General features: G+C 45.9%; 1 protein-coding gene across 3 annotated transcripts in view; it reads left to right on the top strand.

Moving 5' to 3' along the window:
* The first annotated feature begins 227 nt into the window (after positions 1 to 227).
* The window catches only part of CPPED1 (calcineurin like phosphoesterase domain containing 1), a 115802-nt gene continuing 91283 nt past the window's right edge, over positions 228 to 24746 (top strand). For all 3 annotated transcript variants that reach the window (XM_060122809.1, XM_060122810.1, XM_060122808.1), the window contains exon 1: positions 228 to 437. In XM_060122809.1, the coding sequence (XP_059978792.1) occupies positions 368 to 437 (70 nt within the window). In that variant the 5' untranslated portion in view covers positions 228 to 367. The remainder of the gene's footprint in view (positions 438 to 24746) is intronic.

Here is a 24746-nt window from a genome sequence, read left to right as displayed (position 1 = left end):
GAAATTCCAATTTAACTAGGCGTCCTGTATTCTTATTTGTTAAACCTGCAGACCCCACTTTTAGGGAATGGCTGCCCCCCCCAAACCTTGAGTCCAAAGGCGCTCACTCTGCTCACGCAGGCGCCAGGCAAGTTGGCTCCCTCGCCAGGAGCCCCAGTCGATCCTAGAGGGGCCCCTCACGCTTCCGCCCGTTCAGGCAGCACTAGTGGCGCCCCGAGCGACCGAGCCCCGCGCGCCCGCCGGCCCCGCCCCGCCCCGAGCAGAGGGCGCAGCCCCCAGCCGGGCAGGCCCCAAGCGGCAGTTGGGCGGTTAGGAGTGGCGCCGCTCCCTCCTACGCAGTGGACTCTTTCGAGGCGGAAAACTTGCCATGTCGGCTGCGGAGGCGGGAGGTGTTTTCCGCAGAGCTCGGGGCAGGACCCTGGACGCGTTTTCCTCAGGTACTGCCTGCCCTTCGCCTGGGAAGGTGATGGTTTCAGGGCTGCGGAACCTTCGGCGGGAACGTTCGGTCGGGATGTGCGCCTCCAGCCGGACCCCAGCGGGGGCTGCACCCGGGGGCTGGGGACGGCAATAGAGGCCGCACCGCCCGCACTTGGGGCTTCCAGGGGCGCTTTTGGAAGAAGAGTGTCTGGGCAAGGGGTACGGTCGTGGAGCCTCGCTGGCCTTGACCAAGGTTCCCTGAGAGAAGATAGAGTGAGGCAGCAAAGCATAGTTAATAGCGTGGGCTCTGCAGTTGGACTTGGTTTCCAAGCCCTGCCTTGGACACGTTGCTCAGCGAGTATTGGTCTCAGTTTCCTCATCTGTAAAAGGGGAATAATCGCAGCGAGGTTGTGTGTGGCACAGGATAAGCGCTGGGTGCACGTGAGATGCGGTTATTTTTATTATGGTCATTCACCACGATGTAGTTTATACTCCATAATCATGGTTACCTTCTATAATATGAGTCATCCACCAAAATGTTAGCAGTGCCCATCAGAACTGGAGAGGGGAGGCAGAAGAGCCGTGTGGGGTTAAGTGCTTGGATTTTGGATTTAGATAATCTGCCTCGCTGTGAAAATGGGTTTGTTAATACTTACCGCATAGGGGAGGGTTAGCAGATTAAAAGGATTTCTGTATCCAAGTGCCTGATAGGCTAGGTGCTAAGTGAATGTTAGCCCTAGAGCTATAAAAGGGACCATTGTTGCCCGTTTTATTGGTCCTCCCTGCGTCTTTTGCTGCGTGGTCAAATTCCAGTTTTTGTCACCCCGGGGCAGTCACCCCAGACACGCTGCGTGATCTGACTTGTACTCACCTTTCTTGCTTCATGCTCACCATTCTTCCCCTTGCCCAGTTCTCCTGCTTCACTGGTTTTCTTAACTCCAATTTTAAAGGTCCAAGTCCTTTATTTCCGTAGGGCTTTTGTGCTTGCTCTTTGCTCGCCTAGCTAATAGCACTTTCTGAACCTTCACACTTTATTTAAAGTTCAGTCACTTTCTCAGACAGATTTTCCCTGGCTACCCTTACTAAAGTGGGTTTCTCCTGTAACTCCTGTCCGAAAGCCTTATTCTTTTCTTTCTTTGCAGCTGTTGGTGGGGAGTGGCAAGGTTCTGGAAGAGCATGTAAGGCCAGAAATCTAGCTGAGGTGGATTTTAGAAAATAGTCTGTTGTGGTGACCATTCTCTAAATATTTTAATTCGCCTTTTTCAACCTGTTTTCAAACCCAAGCTTGTGCGCCCCATGCACAGTGAGGCCAAACAAACAAAATATCAGAGTTTGGAGCAGAGAAAGGTTTATTGCAGGGCCAAGCTAGGAGAACAGGTAACTTGTACTCAAAAGACCCGAGCTCTCCCTGTAGTTTTCAGGGAAGAGGTTTTTGTTTTTGCCACGCTACGTGGCCCGTGGGATCTTAGTTCCCGAACCGGGGATTGAACCTGGGCCCCGACAGTGAAAGCACAGGGTCCTAACCACTGGACCGCCAGGGAAATCCCCAATGGAGAAGCAGGGAAGAGTTTTAAAAGGCAACATTTGGGGTGACAGCTGCAGGGTGAATGACTTTCTTCTGATTGGTTGCTGGTGAGGTAACAGGATGGTGGTCCAGGAATCTCAAGCATCAGCCTTCTGGTTCTGACCAGTCTGGGGTCTCAGCAGTTACTTACCATCCCTCACCTGGGTGGGGGCCTGCAGAACTTGAAGACTGTATCAGATTGTTAGGCACATCTCTTGAGGGAACTATAAGACTAAGGAATTAAGACTCTTTTTTTTAAAAAAACATCTTTATTGGAGTATAATTGCTTTACAGTGGTGTGTTAGTTTCTGCTTTATAACAAAGTGAGTCAGCTATACATATACATATATCCCCATATCTCCTCCCTCTTGCGTCTCCCTCCCACCCTCCCTATCCCACCCCTCTAGGTGGTCACAAAGCACTGAGCTGATCTCCCTGTGCTATGCGGCTGCCTCCCACTAGCTATCTATTTTACATTTGGTAGTGTATATATGTTAATGCCACTCTCTCACTTCTTCCCAGTTTACCCTTCCCCCTCCCCACGTCCTCACGTCCATTCTCTACGTCCGTTCTCTACTTCTGCGTCTTTATTCCTGTCCTGCCCCTAGGTTCTTCAGAACCAATTTTTTTTTTTAAGATTCCATATATATATGTGTTAGCATACGGTATTTGTTTTTCTCTTTCTGACTTACTTCACTCTGTATGACAATCTCTCAGTCTATCCACCTCACTACAAATAACTCAATTTCGTTTCTTTTTATGGCTGAGTAATATTCCATTGTATATATGTGCCACATCTTCTTTATCCATTTATCTGTCGATGGACACTTAGGTTGCTTCCATGTCCTGGCTATTGTAAATAGAGCTGCAATGAACATTGTGGTACATGACTCTTTCTGAATTATGGTTTTCTCAGGTTATATGCCCAGTAGTGGGATTGCTGGGTCGTATGGTAGTTCTATTTTTAGTTTTTTAAGGAACCTCCATCCTGTTCTCCATAGTGGCTGTATCAATTTACATCCCCACCAACAGTGCATGTGGGTTCCCTTTTCTCCACACCCTCTCCAGCATTTATCGTTTGTAGATTTTTTGGCGATGGCTGTTCTGACTGGTGTGAGGTGATACCTCAGTAGTTTTGATTTGCATTTCTCTAATGATTAGTGATGTTGAGCATCCTTTCATGTGTTTGTTGGCAATCTGTATATCTTCTTTGGAGAAATGTCTATTTATGTCTTCTGCCCATTTTTGGATTGGGTTGTTTGTTTTTTTGCTATTGAGCTGCATGAGCCGCTTGTAAATTTTGGAGATTAATCCTTTGTCAGTGGCTTCATTTGCAAATATTTTCTCCCATTCTGAGGGCTGTATTTTTGTCTTGTTTATGGTTTCCTTTGCTGTGCAAAGCTTTTAAGTTTCATTAGGTCCCATTTGTTTATTTTTGTTTTAATTTCCATTTCTCTAGGAGGTAGATCAAAAAGGATCTTGCTGTGATTTATGTCATAAGAGTGTTCTGCCTATATTTTCCTCTAAGAGTTTGATAGTGTCTGGCCTTACATTTAGGTCTTTAATCCATTTTGAGTTTATTTTGTGTGGTGTTAGGGAGTGTTCTAACTTCATTCTTTTACATGTATCTGTCCAGTTAGGAACTGAGACTCTGTTATAGCTGAACTATTGTTTGTTGACTGCTTTTCCTTTGTTTCTGCATTTCCTCACTTCCCTAATTAGTAACCCCTTGAATCTGCCCTTTGGAACTCAGGGAAGGTTTAGGATACTAAAGCCTTTTTCTGCAAACAAGAAATGGGAGATGTAGAAGGGCTTTTGTGCCCTGGCGGGCGCCACAGGATCCCACTCAGTTTCAAACCAATGTGAGGTTTTGGGGATTTATCCATATTGGTCTAAGTAGCTCTAGTCTGCTCATTTTCCTGCTGGGCAGTAGCCATTGTATCAGCATATATTGATACATTCTGTTGCTGGATATGGCGAGGATCTTCTTGCTTCTCCATATCCACTCTCTCCCTGCTCCACCATGCCCCAGGAGGTTGACATCTTTGGGCTTCATCCAGGGGCGCCTTGTCCTCTGGCCTGCTGTTGGGTTCAGCTGGTGGGAAGTCCTGACTGGAGATTAGAGGGTGGGGAAAACAATTGTCAGCGTGTTTATTCCCCTGGTTTAGTCCCTGTGGGGTTGCCTCAACCTGACTGTATTCCTTACCTGAAATTCACTGCTGCTTTCAAGGTAGGCTTTCTGCTGGAACTCTTTTCAGATGTAGTTCTGCTTTTCTGTGTTGGACTACTGAACTGTCCTTTGGTGTTTTTCGATACTCAACTCATCCCAAGTAATTAAACGCTCCTTTAGTTATCCTGATTTGAGTATGCCAGCTATTTCCTGCTGGGATCCTGATATGATGGACATTCAGTTATTTCTGTTTTCCACTCTTGGTAACGGTGCTCTTATGAACATTCTGGTACAAGCCTTCTTGTGGACACAGGGAAACATTTCTCCAGGGCATGTACCCAGAGGAGCGAAATTCTGAGTTGTAGGGTATGATCTTTTCCAGCTTTGCTAGATCTTGTCAAATCTCCTTCCAGAATGTTTGCACCAACTTATGCTCCCACTAGCGGGCTATGAGAGATCCTTGTGACTCTGCACTGTCTCTTTTCAGTTCAGGAAGTATTTACTGTGTTCCTGTTGCACTCTCTAGTATCTTGTGATGAGTAAAAAAAAGTCAAGGGGAAGGCAAGGGCTCATAATCTAAGCACAGAGCTGTGGCACAAAAAATAATTCTTGGCAACTGGTGGGCTCTGTAGGCCACTGCAGTGGGAATCGGGATTTTTTTTAAGCTTTTTTTTCTTAATTAATTAATTTTATTTTATTTATTTTTGGCTGTGTTGGGTCTTCGTTGCTGTGCGTGGGCTTTCTCCAGTTGCGGCGAGCAGGGGCTACTCTTTGTTACCGTGCGCGGGCTTCTCATTGCGGTGGCTTCTTTTGTTGCAGAGCACGGGCTCTAGGCACGCGGGCTTCAGTAGTTGTGGCTCACGGGCTCTAAAGCGCAGGTTCAGTAGCTGTGGCGCACGGGCTTAGTTGCTCCGCGGCATGTGGGATCTTCCTGGACCAGGGCTCGAACCCGTGTGCCCTGCATCAGCAGGTGGATTCTTAACCACTGCACCACCAGGGAAGCCTGGGAATCGGGATTTTAAGCATTGGTCCTGGGTGATGGTGAGACTGTTAATTGAAATCAGGGAGTAAGGAGTAGGGCCAGGTTTGATGGGATTAATTTGGGAAGTGGTGGCTTTGAGTTGCGGTCAGGAAATCTGAGGCAACTTGCAGGGTGCGGCGCACAGCTGGGGATGGAGGTGTGGGTGCCACCCACAGAGAGGCAAGTAGATGATATCGCTGTAGGAGTCGGCGGCGTTCCTGAGGGGCAAGGTGTGGAGTAGTGGACGGGGTGTGTGTGTGTAACCTTAGGATGTGCCATCGTTTAGGGGGTCAGAAGAAGGAAAAGACACACTGAAGGCCTCAGAGCAGGAAACAACCAGAAATTTTGGAAGATAAATCCAGGAGCCAGCCTTGGTACCAAAGTTGGGGAGGAGGGCTTAAGGCAGGGTGGTCCGCAGGCTCAGATGCTGCAGACATCTAGGTGAGTGTTAGCTGAGCAGAGGATGGCAGGTTTGTTATGTCGCCTTCAGGACAGTTTCAGTGCAGTTTGTAGGAGGAAGCCTGGTGCATGGCTTTTGAGGAATGGTGGAGATTGAGGATGTGCAGTCAGCGAAGGCAGGATTCTGTTTGGAGCCGTTTGGTGATCCAGGGTAGACATAGGGTCGTAGCAGTTTGAAGGAGGAGCAATGCTGAAGGAGGGCTGAAGGGTTTGCGGTAGTACTAATGGTGATAAGAACAGCAGGAGCATCTAACGTTTATCAGGTGTTTACGGCGTGCCAGGCACTATCCTCTGTGCTGTGTGTGGATTATCTCATGTAATCTTCAAAGTAGTGCTGTTGAGCTAGCTATTAGGGTTACCCTCTTTTTACAGTGGGAGAAAATCAATCTCAGGAAGGCTAGGCAACTTGCCCAAGGTCACATGATTGGTCTGAGATGGATCTGGGGTTGAAAAATGCAAAAGGCAGGATAATTGTTGGAGAGCAATATCTGAGGAGATGGGAAAAGCTGGCATTGAGGGCTCAGAAGAGGGGTTGGCCCTGGGAACAAATTTCTTCTTCGACCATCTCTCCCTCCTTCTATCTAACTGTTTTTCTGTCTATCCATCTATCTACCAGACGGTCCATCCACCAGTCTGTCCATCATATGTCCATCTTTTCATCTGTCTGTCCATCCATTTGTCTATTGGTTCATCCACTTGCCCACTCATCAAATGTACTAAGCACCTCCCTTGTCCCAGGCATTGTGCTAGATCCCAGAGTGCAGTGATGAGTGAAAACCAGATGTGATTCCTCACCTCTGGCCTGTAGCTACTTGGAGAGCCTACCATTAACCTGCCAATCACACAAACCATCATAAATCCCAGCTGTGGCAAGTGTCAGGGAAGTGAGGAATGTCACTTGTCAGGAAGTGAGGGGCATCTTAATAAGGCCCTGCAGGGAGGGCTCCCCTGGGGAAGGGGTGTGTCATCTGATTGCTGAAGGATGAGTAGGAGGTACCTGGGCTCTGAAGGGAGGGGGAGGACCGTTGTAGACCACAGGTGGAGCAAGTGTGAAAGTCTGACATGGTGGGACAGGAAAGGGAAGGGTGAGAGGAGAAAGAAGCCCCTGAGTCTGGAGCTGGGTGGTGCAGGATGAGACTGGAGCATGGGGAAGGGGTCATTGGGGAGGTTTTGTCTTTAAGCTGCATGTGTGAGGACACAAGGACACATGGTCTGATTTCCATTTTGGAAAGAATGGTCTGGCTGCAGCAGTAACAACAGAAGAGTCTCTGCTTGCGAGGAACTTGGGGTGCAATCTGATTGGAAGCTGGAGCTCAGCCACTCGCCTTGAAGCAGCATTTCCAAGGCACACATTGTTCACTTTGAATTTGTTGACTTCCAGCAGCTGGAGGGGCATGTGGTGGTGGTGGGGGGCTTCTGGAGGAGGTGATGGGGGCGCTGAGGTGTGAAGCTTCCTAGCCCACTGGAGCTGCCCCAGGGCTGCCGTGGGACCAGAGAGCAGGAGAGGTGCTCACCTGGAAAAGAGTGGGGTGGAGAAAAAAAAAAAAAGAGGGGGTGGAGAGAGACTCCACCCGCACGAGGGGGTGGAGAGAGACAGAGAAGATAAATTGAGATAGGAGGAGGGAAAATGACCCTGGACTTCTAGAAGTGGGGCCTGCACTTGGTCTCCTCTGTGGGTTGAGCAGCCCCAGTGGGCATGCCCAGTATGCGTCATACAGCTCAGGGCTTCTAGACGCCCGGCCTTGGAGGGTCAGGCTCAGAACCCTTCACTAGAAGTTGAGCACCTAGTCTACCCCTGAGCTGCCTCTACTGCTGTCACTGACTTACCTGGGTCCTAGTTCCCTATTAGTGTTGCTGGTGACTTTGAGCGATCCTCTTGGAGGGTCCATGGCCAGTTCAGGCTCTGTGGGCAGGTGGTAAGCTGGTAGAGCTGCCCCAAGGGCAGGCTTGGAAGAGAAAGGAAAGGAACTGGCTTTTTCTCTCTTGCCAAAATACACATTGCCTCTCAAAGAGGTTTTGGTGAACTCAAGCAACTGTGCCTCAAATCACAACCCTGATCACCCTCACACTCCCTCCTGGAAGCCCCCTCCAGAATTAAACAGTTTCTTTCTCAAGTGAAGCTTGTCACGTAAATGAAAGAGTGCTGTCTTACCCAGCTCAGGCTGCTATAACAGAACACCATAGGCTGGATGGCTTAAAAACAACAGAAATATATTGTTCACACTCTGAAGGCTGGAAGTCCAAGGTCAAGGAACCTGCAGATTCAGTGTCTGGGGCGAACCCTCTTCCTGGTGCATAGATGGCTGTCTTTTTTTTTTCTTTTTCTTTTTTTTAAGACTTTATTTTTTAGAGCAGTTTTAGGTTCATAGCAAAATTGAGCGGAAGGTACAGAGAGTTCTCATACATCCCCTGTCCACACACGTGCACAGCCTGCCCATCATCAGCATCCCCCGCCAGAGTGGTATGTTTGTTACAACTGAACATACAGTGACACAACATAATCACCCAAAGTCCACACTTTACCTTACAGTGCACTCTTAGAGTTGTACATTTTATGTACAATGTACATGTACTGTATAATAACATGTGACCATCATTGTAGTAGATGGCTGTCTTCTTGCTGTGTCCCCCCATGGAGGAAAGCGGGAGTGAGTGATCTAGGGTCTCTTTCATAAGGGCAGTAATTCCAGTACTAAGCCCGCAGGATTTAATCACCTCCAAAGTCCCCATCTGCAAATATCATCACATTTGGGGTTAGATTTCAATGTAAGAATTTTGGGGGGACACAAACAGTCCATGGCAAGCACTTTAAGACCACTTCCCCCGATAGTTTTTGAGTAACAGTATTCCCACGCACTTCTTCCGGGAGTGTTGTATGTGAAGCCTGGCTTCAGTCATCCATTTCCTGTTAACACAACCTGCTAGGCTCTGTCAACAGATGTTTATAGAAAGTAAGTTGTACGTGTCTCACCTGAGAAGGCTCACAATCCTCAGGCATGTTCAAATATTCATTTTAATTAGGCAAATTAATAATTATATTTCCTTGACGTATCCTAATTAAGACTACTTTCTCCTAACAAATAATTGTCTTTCTGAAAAGTTTACAACATCAGTTTTGAAGAAATTCTCAAAGGGAGAAATATCAAGATAAAATATGTTTTCAAAATTACCTATCTTTAATTGTTTTCAGGTCCTAATCAGTTTTTCCAGTTCATTTTACCACTGGAGTATTTTCCCCCTTAGAGAACAGGGATCTTCAGTGGTTTACCTAAAATGATGATTTCCTTGGACATTTTAAACCTCCACAGCTGTTTCAGAGGAGCCAACTCTATTCACTGATTCTGAATGTTTCTTGGTCCCTTCTGGAAACCGTCTCGCAGAGAATAAGTGAAATCTCTAAAGAATAATGTACTTCATCCCTTCCAGGTCTCACCTAAGAACCTCTCTAGAAACAGTAGGCCTGGAAATGTTTGTTCAAGTCTGAAGAGGGTTGAAAATATTGTGGCGTAAAAAATTCAAACTTATCAATGAAGGAAATGAAATGAATGCTTTTAATTAATTTTTTAAATTAATTAATTTATTTTTGGCTGCGTTGGGTCTTCGTTGCTGCGCACGGGCTTTCTCTAGTTGCAGCGAGTGGGGGCTACTCTTCGTTGCGGTGCGCGGGCTTCTCATTGTGGTGGCTTCTCTTGTTGCGGAGCATGGGCCCTAGGCGCATGGGCTTCAGTAGTTGTGGCTTGCGGGCTCTAGAGCGCAGGCTCAGTAGTTGTGGCACATGGGCTTAGTTGCTCCGCGGTATGTGGATTCACTAATTTCAAGTTTCACTGGTTTTTAATAAATTTACAGAGTGGTACAACATCAGAATTTTAGAAGCTCTCAGTCTCCCCCAAAAAGGATACTTTGTGTCCATTTTCAGTCTCTTTATGTTTCCAATCCCAGCACAGTCAGCTACTAATTTACCTCCCTGCTTTGCCTTTTCTGGACGTTTCATATAAATGGAATCATATAATCTGTGGTTTTTTGTGACTGGCTTCTTTCCCTTAACATAATCTTTTTAAGATTCAGCCATGTTGCAGTGTGTATCAGCACTTTGTTCCTTGTTACTGAACAGTATTCCAGTGTATGGATTACCACATTTTGTTATCCGTTTACCTGTTGGTGAACATTTCGATATTTTTTGGACATTGATGGACATTCCCCCATTTGGACACTGGCTATCATGAATAAAGCTGTTATGAACATCCACATTATAGGTCTTTTTTTTTTTTTTTTTTTTGCAGTACACGGGCCTCTCACTGTTGTGGCCTCTCCCTTTGCGGAGCACAGGCTCCGGATGCACAGGCTCAGCGGCCATGGCTCAAGGGCCCAGCTGCTCCGCGGCATGTGGAATCTCCCCGGACCGGGGCACTAACCCATGTCCCCTGCATCGGCAGGCAGACTCTCAACCACTGCGCCACCAGGGAAGCCCTAGAGGTCTTTTTGTATGGACATATGTTTCATTTCTCTTGGGTAGACACCTAGGATTGGAGTTGCTGGGTCGTATAAGTAACTGTGTTTAACATTTTAAGGAACCACCAAACTTTTCCAAAGCAGCTGCACCATTTACATTCCCAGCAGCAGTGCATACAGGTTCAAATTTCTCCATATGCTCATTCACACTTGATATTGTCTGTCTTTTTGATTATAACCAAGCAAATGCGTGTGAAGTGGAATCTCACTGTGGTTTTTTTTTTAATAAATTTATTTAATTTATTTTATTTTTGGCTGCGTTGGGTCTTTATTGCTACGCGCAGGCTTTCTCTAGTTGTGGCGAGCGGGGGCTACTCTTCGTTGTGGTGCGTGGGCTTCTCACTGCAGTGTCTTCTCTTGTTGCAGAGCACGGGCTCTAGGTGCACGGGCTCAGTAGTTGTGGCTCACGGGCTCAGTAGTTGTGGCTCGCGGGCTCTAGAGCGCAGGCTCAGTAGTTGTGGTGCACGGGCTTAGTTGCTCCGCGGCATGTGGGGTCTTCCCAGACCAAGGGATCAAACCCCTGTCCCTGCATTGGCAGGCAGATTCTTAACCACTGCACCACCAGGGAAGTCCTCATTGTGGTTTTGATTTGCATTTTCCTAATGCCTAATGATGTTGAACACCTTTTCATGTGCTTGTTGGCTATTTGTAGTCTTTGAAGAAATGTCTGTTCAGATCCTTTGCCTGAGTTATTTATGTTTTTATTATTGAGTTGTAAGAGTTCTTTATGTGTTCTGGGTACAAGTCCCTTGTCAAATATATGATTTGAAAATATTTTCTCCCATTCTGTGGCTTGTCTTTTCACTTTCTTGATGATATCATTTGTAGGACCCAAGTTTTTAATTCTGATGAAGTCCCAGTTATCAACTTTTTCTTTTATTACTTGTACTTTCGATGCCATATCTAAGAAATCTTTACCTAAACCCAAATTGTGAATATTTACTCCTGTGTTTTCTTTTAAGAGTATTATAGTTGGAGCTGTTACATTTAGGTCTGGGTCCCTATTGAATAAATTTTTACGTATGATGTGGAGTAAGCGTCTTATTAGAAGTTTTCCTTTTTTTTTTTTTAACCACAGTAGAAGCCTGGTAGTTTGTCAATGAATAGAAAAAATAAGCTAAAGAGGGGAATCATTAAAAAAATTACACATTTTTGACATTTCATTGTAATGTAAACTATAAATGTAAATTCAGTTACTGATCTTTTGAGGTCAGGCCAAGGTCATGTCTTGGAGCATGGGTTTACAGATGGGCCTGCCCGGGAGCCTTTCTTGCATAAACAACACCCATAGCAAATCTTTTCCAGTTTGGGTTTTTTTCCAGTGGAGCAGTCAGTTAAAAATCACCTAAAGAGCAGTCTGAGCGAAGGATTCTTCTAGCTTTACACTTTCTCATCAGATCTTTCACACTTGCCTCCCCGACACCTAATTCAATAGTATTTTATTTTTACCAGCTTGCTTTTATTGAGTCTTCCCAAAGCATCCGTCGTTGCTTTATTAGAAACAACCCTTTTTACATTTGTATTTCTCTGGCTTACATGTTTGATTAAATTAGGTGATTTAAAACTAAGTGCTGGCATGAACAGACTTGGGGGCACCTCCTGACAGACACTCCATGAGGGGCGGGGCAGAGGTGCGTAGAGCACGGGAAGGCCATCAGCTTGCCCTGGGCCGTGGTCAGAGCCTTCGTGGAGGCATGGAGAGTGTTGATGACTCCTTCACATTGGTCTAGTGGACGTCTGTTAAGAGAGTATCTTCTTCACAGAGGGGACTAACTGACAACTTTTTATATTTGTGCAGTGTGTGAGTTTTAACTTTGTCAAACCCTCCAACGAGCAAGGGGCAGTAACACGGGGCCAGGGCACCTGGAGACTCCAGAAGCCCCAGAACTGCTGCCAGCCACTCTCAGGACCAAGAGAATGTGGAGTCAGACACCCAGGAAATATTTGTTGAGCGAAAGAACGTCCAGACTCCCCCACGTAGCCTTGTTTAAAGGAAAAGAAGAAAATTCTTTGTCAAGCTAATGGCACAGGTCCTCATTTGTAAGAAGGAGGCCGAGTGTTGGCTAGATCTGTCTTAAGGAGCAGCCAGGATGACAAGTGCATTGATTTCATCTATGTGGGGACGCTTTGGTGATTTCAGGCCCCAAACTAATAAGTGGGAGGATCCAGAGGAGGACGCAGCTCTTCAGGCTTCCTGCCCTCTGGCCCCGCCCCCAGAATACAGTGGAGCAGGACGGAGCACCTCATCTTCCCCCAAGTCTGCCCCTTCCCAGTCTCCCCTAGCTCTGTCCGACCAGCAGCCTGGGAGTCGCTCCTGACCTCTGCTTCGCCCTGCTCTCCGTGTCCCGGCCGCCCACAGTCCCATCCACGCACCCCCAGGGCACACCTGGGCTTCATCTACTTCGCTGCTTCCCGGCTCCCACCACCGTGAGCCCGGCCACCCCACCTACCCTGCCTCTCAGCCGGACAGTCCCAGCAGCCTCTGAGTCCCTCTTGTCCCTCCAGTCTCTTCCCTGGACAGCATCCAGAGTCATGTCTTTGAAACAAAAACTGGGTCTGTCAGCCCTTGCCGTGGCTTTTCTCTGTCCCCCTCCTCTTCCCTCTCTTCCTCATTCTTCAGGCCTGTGCTGCTTCTCCTATTCTAAGTTAGGTTCTCTGCCATTCGCCTTCACCCGTTCTTTTCCTTTATGATACTTGTTACAACTTAGAGTTGTGTCTTTACTCCTCTGACTTTGTTGTCCTTTCCTGCCCGTAGGTGATAAATTCCTTGGGGGTGGAGCAGGAAGCCCAGGCCTAGGACAGTGTCTGGCAGTAGTGGACCTTCAGTGGCCTTTCATTATGTGAATAAATGAATGAAAATGAGTACAATGCCCACAGGATCATGTGTGTGTATCCACCTAACCCACAGCTTACACACATCATGTTTTCTCTGGACAAAACCAACAGAAACCAAGGTATTGAGCCAATCAACAGGACCCTTGCAAACCACGCACCACTGGGCAGTTGGTGCCGTACTCAGAGGCACCCGCTGGGGCCGGTGCTTGTTTGCAGGCGGGTCCTTCCTCTCCTTGCCCCCTCTCGGAGCTGCATCTGCCCCAAGTAAGGGTGGCCTTCTCCTCCCATCCAGGGCCTCCGTTTGCTCAGCCTGTGCCTGCAGGGCTGCCCCTGTCCAGAGCGAGCACCTTCTTCCAGTTCTCCCCGAAGCACCACCCCCTGGGCCAGCAGCCACAGGCTCTCTTGGCAGTGAAACACGGGGAATGGCGCAAAAGTCATAGCAAACCTCCACCCAAAACATGCAGACCCTCAATGGAGTTCTGCTTTTGAAAAGTGAGAGAGGTATGGAAAATGTCTTTTTCCCCGCTTAGACGTTGTCCAGAACAGCGTTGGCCAAAGCCAGGAATGCTGAAAGCCGCCTGGCCAAGTAGTCCTGGCGCATCTGCTTTCTTACTTCTCTGAAGGGTTGCAGATAAAGATGCTGGCAGGCCCCTCATCCCCAAACGGCAAGTGTGGCAGCCAAGCTATGACTCAGAAGCTTTTGCGTATCTCAAAATGCTACCTTTTGGATGCATGTGGGCTGAGAAGAGGTTGGGTAAATTCACTTTGGTACTTAGGGAACGTAATTTGGAGACTCTGAGTATTTTGCTGTCGCACTGAATTATTTTGGGGGCGGAGGGGCCCTGAAGGACACTACTTTTTTAAACAGCTTCACATACCGCGCAATTCACCCTTTCAAAGTGAGCGATTCGGTGGCTTTTAGTCTATTCACAGAGCTGTACCACCATTGCCACAAATTTTGGAACATGTTCACCACCCCAAAAAGAAACCCCACACCCCGACCCACCCCCAGCCCCCCAGCCCTAGGCAACCACTAGTGAAAGACACTGTTAACTGCTGCATTAAGTTCTGGCAGTCTTACCTTTGGGACATTTGGATTGTTAAACCAGAAAGAGTCCCAAAGCGGTGAAGATTGTTTTGCTGCTGTTGTGTGTTTTTGTTTTTTAACCACTGAAATAAGATTAGTCCCCAGAGAAGATGAGGGGCATTGCTGAAGACATTTAGATTGTGATTCACTGTGCAGATCGCTGCTGTGAGAAACTGCAAAAATTGCATTTCGTTGGCGTTTGCTCTTTAGCTACAAAGCTTCTGGGCAGCTGTAAAGCAACCCATCTTTGCCATTTTATAACCAAAGCAATATCCACAGTATATAAAGGAAAAGATGTTAAGACCAAAGCATACACACACACACACACACACACACACACACACACACACACACACACACATACACATATATACCATCAGATATTTTCTGAGCCCCACTATGTGCTATGGGAAACAAAGAAATGGGTAAGATTTTGAGAACGCTGTCTGCTGAGACGGGTAGGAGTTACCGTGGATAACAGTCATGGTAATAGAAGCGCACACTTGACTGCTTAGTATGTGCCAAGTCCAAATGCTTCACATGTATTAGCTCAGTTAATTCTTCACAACAACCCTTTTGAGGTAGGTGAGTTATTCTTACTTTACAGATAAGGAAACTGAGGCCCTGAGAGGTTAAGGAACTTGCATCACGTCACAGAGTTGGTAAAGGGTGGAAATGGGATTTGATCCTGGCACTCAAGCCTCAGAGTCTGGGCTGTCCTGGAACAAGGTTAGGGCTTTGGGAGATGGAGGCCCGAAGTGGTACAGGGGCTTGAAGCCCTTCCCCAAGCCCACATGTCTGGGTATGATCTGTTTTATCCCCAATATTCATATTTACCCCTGGTCTCAGTGTCTGGTCCTTGCTGTGCCCTCTGTCTGGGGTGCATCTCCCCAGCCCCCCGCCTGGCTTTGTCTCGTCCTCAGATCTCCTGTGTTGCCTCACTCCTCCATCTACCACAGAGCTCTCCCACCCAACAGTTGCTCCGTCCGTGATCACCCTGATTACTTCTGCGGTACCAAGGAGCACAGTGTGTAATGAGCTTAGTTGTTGACCTGTTCGTTGTCTGTCTCACCACCATTCTGAAGGTCTTTTCTTTTAAATTAATTAATTTATTTTAATTTATTATTTGGCTGCATTGGGTCTTCATTGCTGCGCGCGGGCTTTCTCTAGTTGCGGCGAGTGGGGGCTGCTCTTCGTTGCAGTGTGCGGGCTTCTCATTGCGGTGGCTTCTCTTGTTGCGGAGCATGGGCTCTAGGTGCGTGGGCTTCAGTAGCTGTGGCGCGTGGGCTCAGTAGTTGTGGCTCGTGGGCTCTAGAGCGCAGGCTCAGTAGTTGTGGCGCACGGGCTTAGTTGCTCCACAGCACCAGGGATCGAACCCTTGTCTGCTGCATTGGCAGGCGGATTCTTAACCACTGCGCCACCAGGGAAGTCCTTGTAAGGTCTTAAGGAATGGGACCTGTGGCCTTGCCCACTAGTTGAATGTCTGGTGACTAATATGACACCCGTCCTCAGAACAAACTTTCTGAATGAGGGGAAGAGTCAGAGCTGCATCCGCTTGCCGGGGAGGAGGAAGTGGCATGTGAGCTGGGCCCGGAAGGATAGCCAGCACCTCAGCAGGAGGAGCTGGTACAATGGAGAGCACCCCCTGGAGGAAGGGGCGGGAAAGCACGGGGCGTGTTTGAGGAGCAGGGAAGGGTCCATGTGGTGGGATCCTGTGGTATGTCTTGTGCAGGGTTCTTCAGTCTCGCTGTTGACATGGACTGGATTCTTTTGTGGGGCTGCCCTGTGTAATGTGGGATGTTTAGCACCATCCCGGCTTTTGTCCACTGGACGCCGGAAGCACCATCCCCCTCCCAGTGTGATATCCAGAAATGTCTCCAGACATCAGATGTGCCCTGGGGATCAAAATCATCCCCGGTTTAGAGCCACTGGTCTAGTGGGAACAGTAATCGGTACAGTTGGGAAAATTTCGGGCTGTGTTTTAGCACCAGGTGCCGGAATGAGCGAGGATCCACTGACATCTTCATTTATCCCTTCACCAGATGTTTACTGAATGCCTCCCACCTGCCAGGGACCAAATGATAACATGCTGACAGAATACTGGAAAGGGAAAGCAAATGTGGGCCTTTCCTTATGGAGGTTAGAAGGTAGTGGCCCTTCAGCGAGGGAGTTTGATGACCAGGGTGAGCATTTTATAAAGTCACGATGGCAGTGATTGACTGAGATGGATCCGAGCAGGGAGTCCTGCATGGAGCTGTCTTGGTAGCTCCAGGTGGGGATGGTGGACGCCTGACCCAAGACAGTGACGCTCTCAGTTAATGCTGAGTTAATTCTCTAACTTTACAGTCCAGTGGAGAAATGTGGCCTCTGTAGTCCCAATTTATGTATTATTTTGAGTCAGATTCGTTAACAGGAGTCAGAACATTGAATTCTTAAACATTCTTACAATGCAGTGATGTGTTGTAGCTCTCACACTTCTTAACCACTATCTTGTGATTTTAATTCTGTCTTCTGAAAGTCAAACTAGGTTTAGAAAATGAGACTCTAATTTATAAACAGTAAATTAAGAAAGCTGTTTGTCATTGTATTCCACCTTGAATTATTTGGGGCTGCCTATAAAGTGGCAGGTTTAGCACATCATGAAAATATAAATTATTAGAGTATTAGGTGTTGATTAGTGACATGGCTGACTCCCGTAGGCCTTTTCCTAGTTGGGCGATGGAAGTAGTGATTCATTTGCTTTTGTGGGGGGGGGTGCATGCATTATAGTTAGTTATTGATTAACTGGTAAGAATGAAAGGATCAATGCGATTTCTGATTCTTGGTGTATATTAAAAAGTCAACTTTCATTAACAATTGAAAAATGTGCCCAAAAGGTATAATAAAATGAGTGAGAGGAAATATATTGTCAGAGACAAATTCAAGAAAACATTTAGTTCGTGATATTAAAGGTGCAAACTGTAAAGAACAATTGCAATTTGAATGTCTGTTTTTCAGGCAAGATATTGGCACATAAACAGAATCTCATAGGAAGGCTTAATGGTAAAGAATCATGTGAATTTTAAAAGGTTTTTAAGATTCTTTTCTGTGTACAGTTGCTTTGTACTCAGTAATGCTTAAAGGAGACTCACAGGCCTTTCCTGACCATGATTTAATACCAAATCCAGTGTCCTTTTCATCCCTCGATTTTGAAAGATTGTTTCTATGACAGTCTCTATCCATTAGCTGAAAATTGGAAGTGGCCAAATCTTGTTACTCTGTATATGACGGATGAGTCAGATTTCCTTCTAAGGCCCGTTTTTTCTTTAAAAAGTATTTTTCAATTAATCTTAAATTTTGATTCAGGCTACGGTAACATACTAAATTATGGCAATTTATTTTGGTAGCTTGGGGCTTGTTTTCTTCCAGCTTGTCATTTGAGCAGACCTTGGCACTCCTAGCCGATGAGTCTTCTCTTTAATCTCACTTGTGTGATCACCTGCCCTGAAGTCAGGGCTCTGTGGTGTAATTGGCCTGGTTCTGCCCCTCACGCCTTGTTAGTCTTGATCAAGTTATTTACCCTTGCCCTTGTGAGTCTCCTCTTCTGTACCTCTAAGCAAAATGGAAGGGTTACTGTGGATAAGGGCTTCTCATCCCAGATGTCTTCAGGGGCCAGGTGGTGAATGGGGCCAGGTGTGGACCGCAGTGAATTCCAGAGCATTCATGCCAGTAAAGGGGCAGTTACTGCTCCGTCCCAGCCAATCGTTGGCACACTCCATTTGGGCCTGGTGTGGCCATATTTTCCATGAGAATCCAGAAAGCCAGTTGTATATATGAAACTCATGCATGTAAATTGTTGGCAACAAATTCAAAATTTTATAAACACGGCGTGTGCCAAACAGAATACACCTGCTAATCAGATCGCATCGAGAGACCTGAAGTTTGTAATGTCTTGAGGAGATCACCAGTTAGCATCCCACAGAAAATAGATGTCCTGGGCCCTTTGCTGTTGGCAGGGTCTGTGAGCACCTTGTCAGCATTATCTTTGTGTGCTGTCTTCGCACTCATCAAGATGCGCCATTTAAAGGAAACTTTTTGGAGACAAAAAATGTCTTTATGGAGGTGGGCAACTTGCAGGCAGCCTAGGGAACATTCCGTCTTCTTCATGGCTCTCTCCTCTCCAGGCCAGCCCGGCAACACTGAGATGCTGCTGCTCATAAACTGTAACCTTGAACTTGAGCCATGGCTAAGATCCCTAGCCAGGCCTCAGTATTCCCTCCTTGGTTAAATGAGAGTGTTGGTTAAAGTAACCCTGAGAATCCCTCCAGCACAATTTCCAGTTCTTTAGGGGGAAAAGGTGGGCTTGTATGAGGTGAGCCTTCAGCCTTCATAGGATGGGCTGCAACAAATGAGCTCACTCAGCTCAGTACAGGAGGGTCACGTTAAACTTGTGGTTACCTGAGATTAGTTAATTATGTTAGTTAACATTATCATCTGTGGCAGACAGGACCTGCCTCCCTGCATGAGCCCCTGCTTTTGAGCGTGGGCTGGCCTAGCGACTTGGTTGTAATGAATTGAACCTGGTAGAAGTGATGGGCAGTCACTTCTATTATCATGTTACATAAGATCGTAACTTCCGTTTCCTAGCAAACCCTCTTTCTTGCCGCCTCTGATGAACAAGTTTCCACGTTATGAGCTGCCACGTTGGAGAGGCCCACGTGTCAAGGAACAGGTGGCCTCTGGTTGACAGCCAGGAAGGAACAGGTGCCCTCAATCCCTCAGTCCACAGCCACCTAAGTGAGCGGGGAAGCACATCCTGCCTGACCTGAGTCTTCAGATGAGACTCCAGCCCCAGCCAACACTTTGATTGCAGCTTTTGAGAGATGTTGAGCAGAAGGTCCAGCTTAGCTGTGCCCAGATTCCTGACCAACAGAAACTGTGAGATAAATCATGTGTCTTGTTTCAAGGTGCTGCATTCGTGGTGATTTGTCACACAGCAGTAGATGGCTATTACACCGTCTCTTTGAATTTGTTTAAAAAATTAACATTGAAAAAATTACATTCACTGTAGACATTCTTATTCATAGCAGATTGAAGTGTTTTAGTTAAATGAATGTATGCATTATTGTGTCTTAACACTAAGAACCATATAGGCATTATCCAGAGCTTTGTGTCAAATGTTTCAAAAGATTACAGTCTGGTTTTAGCACCATCAGGGTCAGAAATGAGATCTTAATTTAATCAACTCACTTTATTCTTTAATCCATTCATTCAAAATACTTAGTTTATCTCAAAAATTTGACCTTGGTCTTATCATAGTTGTCAATTAGAGTCCCTGACTGCATTCTTGTATCAAATTTGGACAAAAGAAAATTACCTCTCTGTTGTGCTTTTGAAAACACACATTTGTGTATGCTGCACACACACAGTTGCTAGCAGGTGCTTTCACTGTATGTCATGATGTCATGTGAAAAATCTAAAGTGTTAGGACTCACTAATTAGTAATGAATTCCCTGAGTAAGTTCTTACCTGGAATCTTGGAATTCTTACCAAGAAAACTGAATTGATTTTGAAAGGTGATTTAAAGGGAGTTGATTAGACAGTAATGGATAAGACCAAGAAATGTTTAGGACCAAATACCTGAGCTGGACATAGGCAGGATGTCAGAATGAATAGGAAAATATGCAAAACAAAAACAAAATGACACCTCCTAGAGTAATGGAAATAAAAACAAAAATAAACAAATGGGACCTAATGAAACTTCAAAGCTTTTGCACAGCAAAGGAAACCATAAACAAGACCAAAAGACAACCCTCAGAATGGGAGAAAATATTTGCAAATGAAGCAACTGACAAAGGATTAATCTCCAAAATTTACAAGCAGCTCATGCAGCTCAATAACAAAAAAACAAACAACCCAATCCAAAAATGGGCAGAAGACCTAAATAGACATTTCTCCAAAGAAGATATACAGACTGCCAACAAACACATGAAAGAATGCTCAACATCATTAATCATTAGAGAAATGCAAATCAAAACTACAATGAGATATCATCTCACACCAGTCAGAATGGCCATCATCAAAAAATCTAGAAACAATAAATGCTGGAGAGGGTGTGGAGAAAAGGGAACACTCTTGCACTGCTGGTGGGAATGTGAATTGGTTCAGCCACTATGGAGAACAGTATGGAGGTTCCTTAAAAAACTACAAATAGACCTACCATATGACCCAGCAATCCCACTACTGGGCATATACCCTGAGAAAACCGAAATTCAAAAAGAGTCATGTACCAAAATGTTCATTGCAGCTCTATTTACAGTAGCCCGGAGATGGAAACAACCTAAGTGCCCATCATCGGATGAATGGATAAAGAAGATGTGGCACATATATACAATGGAATATTACTCAGCCATAAAAAGAAACGAAATTGAGCTATTTGTAATGAGGTGGATGGACCTAGAGTCTGTCATACAGAGTGAAGTAAGTCAGAAAGAAAAAGACAAATACTGTATGCTAACACATATATATGGAATTTAAGAAAAAAAAAATGTCATGAAGAACCTAGGGGTAAGGCAGGAATAAAGACGCAAACCTCCTAGAGAACGGACTTGAGGTTATGGGGAGGGGGAAGGGTGAGCTGTGACAGGGCGGGAGAGAGTCATGGACATATACACACTAACAAACGTAGTAAGGTAGATAGCTAGTGGGAAGCAGCCGCATGGCACAGGGATATTGGCTCGGTGCTTTGTGACAGCCTGGAGGGGTGGGATAGGGAGGGTGGGAGGGAGGGAGATGCAAGAGGGAAGAGACATGGGAACATATGTATATGTATAACTGATTCACTTTGTTATAAAGCAGAAACTAACACACCATTGTAAAGCAATTATACTCCAATGAAGATGTTAAAAAGAAAACAAAACAAAAAAAAACAAAATAGAACAAAAAACACAGCCACTAACAACAGCAAAACCCCTCCCAGACGTTGTTTCAATTTAGGGAAACAATCACTTTACATCTGTTTGATATAAAACACATTTAAACAGGTCCTTGATTAGTTGCATGCCAGTACTTCTCACACTTGGATTTGCATAAAATCACCTGGGAATTTGTTAAAGTGCAGATTCTGACTCAGTAGGTCTGGGGCGGGCTTCCTAAGCTCACAGGTGATGGTGATGTTGCTGGTCCGTTGCCACACCTTGAGGACTGAGGTGGAGGCCCAGCCCAGCCCCCTGTGCCCAAGTACGGCCTGCATAATGCTGCTCTCTCGTCATCCTCACCTTCTCCCTCAGCCTCCATTTCCAGGTACTTCTGCTCCAAATGGGTTGTCAGTCATTTACCAGGCTGTCTCACCTTTAGGTTCTTTGACTAGGAAAATTAAAAACAAAACAAAACAACAAGCAATAAACCACCAGACCCTTAAGTGGTTTTTAAATGCCCTGACTGTGTATCAGGTTGCTTTAGGGGTGGTCCTTACCACATCTAGACTTCCACAGTTAGAGCTGCCAGGACAGTGCTTTCCAGAGTCTAAAGAGAGAAGCTGGGGCCAGACATTTGCTCTGCCCTGGAAGGGAGGCATCATCGTAAGCATTCTCAGGCCCTTGTAGGTGTCAGTCGGCTAATACCTATGCCCTGTCCTTGGGGTAATTCTGGACTTCGGTGAAATAATTTAATGCAAATGTTTTTAAGAATTCGCTTTCCTAATATAAAAGTCTGCCCTTCTGAGGGGTGGGGGAGGTATAAGTTTACAAAAGATCCCTCCATCTAGTACTAAGTCTTACAAGCCTCAAATATCTTAAATTCAGCCTTGATTAAAATTAAGATGAGGCCAAACACCACAGACTTCTGTAGCAGGAACTTTAAGAGGTTCCAGGTGCTTTTGAGAATGCAGAACCCTGAGTCAGCAGGTTGCCTTTATTAGATAGATAAGGTAGATGGAACAGTGACATGCAGCTGTCATTCATTTTAGGTCAAATCTGTTTATTTTGTACCTTGTCATCATAAAATTGAGATTCTTTCTGAGATTTTACTTAGTAAACCAGTAAAAATGAAAGATTTAATACCTCTAAGGACAACTTTTCGAGACTATGACTATTTGTGATAGGCAACTATAACTGTTAAAAGGTTCACTGTAGAAAACCTTCTAAATTCTGGTTGTTGTAGCAGATTGATTTATGCCCCAACTTTGGGGTGACAGTCATCTATCTCCCTGATTAATTTATCCAGTTTAAACAGCTTTGCAAACTGCCTCAGAAACATAGCTAAAAGCATTCATCAGTGCAAAATGGTTATTATTAAAGTAAAATAAATGAACAGTGCCAACAATTAACTTTAAAACTCAAATCAGAATCTCAGTTTTTTTCATGACACCAACCTTGAGCTCTTGAAGAAGTTTTGCTGACTCCTTCTTGGCCCTTTAAGTCGGGTCTGTGTAACAAGTTACCCAGAAACTTGGCAGCTTGAGAAAACTAATGTGCATTATCTATCTCCCAGTTCCATCAGGAATCTGGGTGCAGCCTAGCTGGGTCCTTCTGCTGCAGGGCCTCATGAGGGTTCCGTCAAGGTGTCACCTGGGGTGTGGTCTCATCCGAAAGCTCACCTAGGGCGAATCCTCTTCCAAGTTTACTCCCATGCTTGTTGGCAGAATTTGGTTTCTTTCAGGTTGTTGCATGGGAGGGCGGGGGGCTCTGTTCTTCACAGGCTGTTGGCCAGAGCCCTCCCTCAATTCCTTGCCATGTTGGCCTTTCCAGGAGGCTACTCATCATGACAGCCTGTTCCCTCCAGGAGAAGGGCTCCGAGAGAGAGTGAGGGAGAGTGAGCAAGGTGAAAGTCAGGGTCTTTTTTTTAGCCTTCTCTCTCTCTTTTTTCAAAACTACTGTATTGAGATATGATGCCATGAAATGCTGTACATATATAATGTGTACAACTCAGTGAGTTTGGGGATAAGTACAGACCTGTGAAACCATCACTACCATCAACGTCTATCATAAACATCCATCTCCTCTTAAAGTTTCTTCCCGCTTTATTGTTGTTGTTGTTGTGTGTGTGTGTGTGTGTGTGTGTGATAGGAACACTTAAGATCTACCTTCTTAGCAAATTTTAAGTGTCCAATACAGTATTGTTAGCTAGGCACCATCCTGTATAGTAGATCTCCAGCACTTATCTTGCATAATTGAAACTTTGATCCTCCCCTCCCCATTTCCCCTACCTACCCCCCAGCCCCTGGAAACCATCGTTCTACTGTCTGCTTCTATGAGTTTGACTGTTTGGATTCTGCATACAAGCTGAGGATCAGGCAGTATTTGTCTGTCTGCGACTGGCTTATTGCAGGTAGCTTAGTGTCTCCGGGTTCATCCATTTTGTCCCAAATGGCAGGATTTCCTTTTTTAAAATCTGTTGTATGTATATACCACCTTTTCTTTATCCATTCATCCACTGAGGAACGTTTAGGTTGTTTCCATATCTTGGTCTAGCCAGTCTCTGAAGGCACATCCCATAACTGTATTCTGCTTATTAGAAGCAGTCCAGCCCACACTCGAGGGGAGGGGATCACACAGGATGTGAGTATCAGGACTCAGGGGTCTTGCGGGGGTGTTTTGGAGTCTTTCTGCCACATGTAGTAAGGGCTCAATGAGTGTGAGTCAGATCCGTTGCAGTGCTGGATCGCTGTCCTTGGCACTGAGATGCACACAACAGGGTTTCATTGCAGTCCTTGTTCAGGGTGAGTTTAGGTAGGTTGTGATTTGACTGAGCAGCTAGCATTTTAAGCTGTAGTTCAAGAACTGGCAGGTTAACACACATACATAATTTGTTCTGGAAAGTATGGATGGGTAATTTTGTTTGTTTACATGCTTGTCTTCTTAAGTTCTGGAAGAGGAATTAAGGAAAGGAGGCCTAAAGCCTGAGATCCATTCTGAGATGATAGTAAGCTAGGCATGGTGGGTGGGAGGGTGGTCGTGGAATTTTAAAAGCTTAGGTGCTACATCTAGATCTCAGCTTAAATGACCCCACCTCAGAGAGGCCTTCCCTGTGCATCCAATTTAAATTAACCATTGCTTTCGCCGTAATCCTCGCAGAGCCCTTAGCACCCTCGGCTCTATTCTCTGCGAATTTCCTTGTTTGCTCTCTCTCCCTCTGTGAGAACTAAGCCCCCGAGAGCCAAGCCCTCACCTGTCTTGGTCCACTTGTGTGTCATCAGCACCTCGCACGGGGCCCGGCAAACAGTAGGCTTTCGGTAAATACTGAATAAATGAGTGAAGTGAACACAAAGACGTGAAATGACTTCAAGGAGCTTTTGGGAAATTCTAGTATCTTCATGACTTCCAAAGGAAATGCCATTTATTCAGCTCACCTGCAAAATACGTTCATTTGTTAAAGAGAAGAAAACAGTCTCAAGATTGTGGGGTAGTTAGTTTTGTCCCTGCAGCTGATGGCTGGTGTCCATGAGGCAAGTCACGTCACCTCTCTGGGCTGAGGATAAAATCTGGGCTGATGAGTGGGTGTGTTCAGACTGCTCTGTCCCCAGAACCCACTCAGGCAGAGGAGGCTACGTGTTTTCAACACTGGTCAGCCACCTGTGGTTTTGTTTGAAGAAAGGATTCTGTGGCCAAAGAAAAGTTTGAAACCCACGCACCCACTGATGGGCATTCCAGCTCTGTAAATGCAGACACTGGTGGCAGTGTTTTGGGCAGATCAGGGTGGAGACCCG

This window comes from Lagenorhynchus albirostris, chromosome 15 (genome assembly GCF_949774975.1).
Source record: "Lagenorhynchus albirostris chromosome 15, mLagAlb1.1, whole genome shotgun sequence".
Lineage (NCBI taxonomy): Eukaryota > Metazoa > Chordata > Mammalia > Artiodactyla > Delphinidae > Lagenorhynchus > Lagenorhynchus albirostris.
This window is presented reverse-complemented; position numbering and strand designations above follow the sequence as displayed.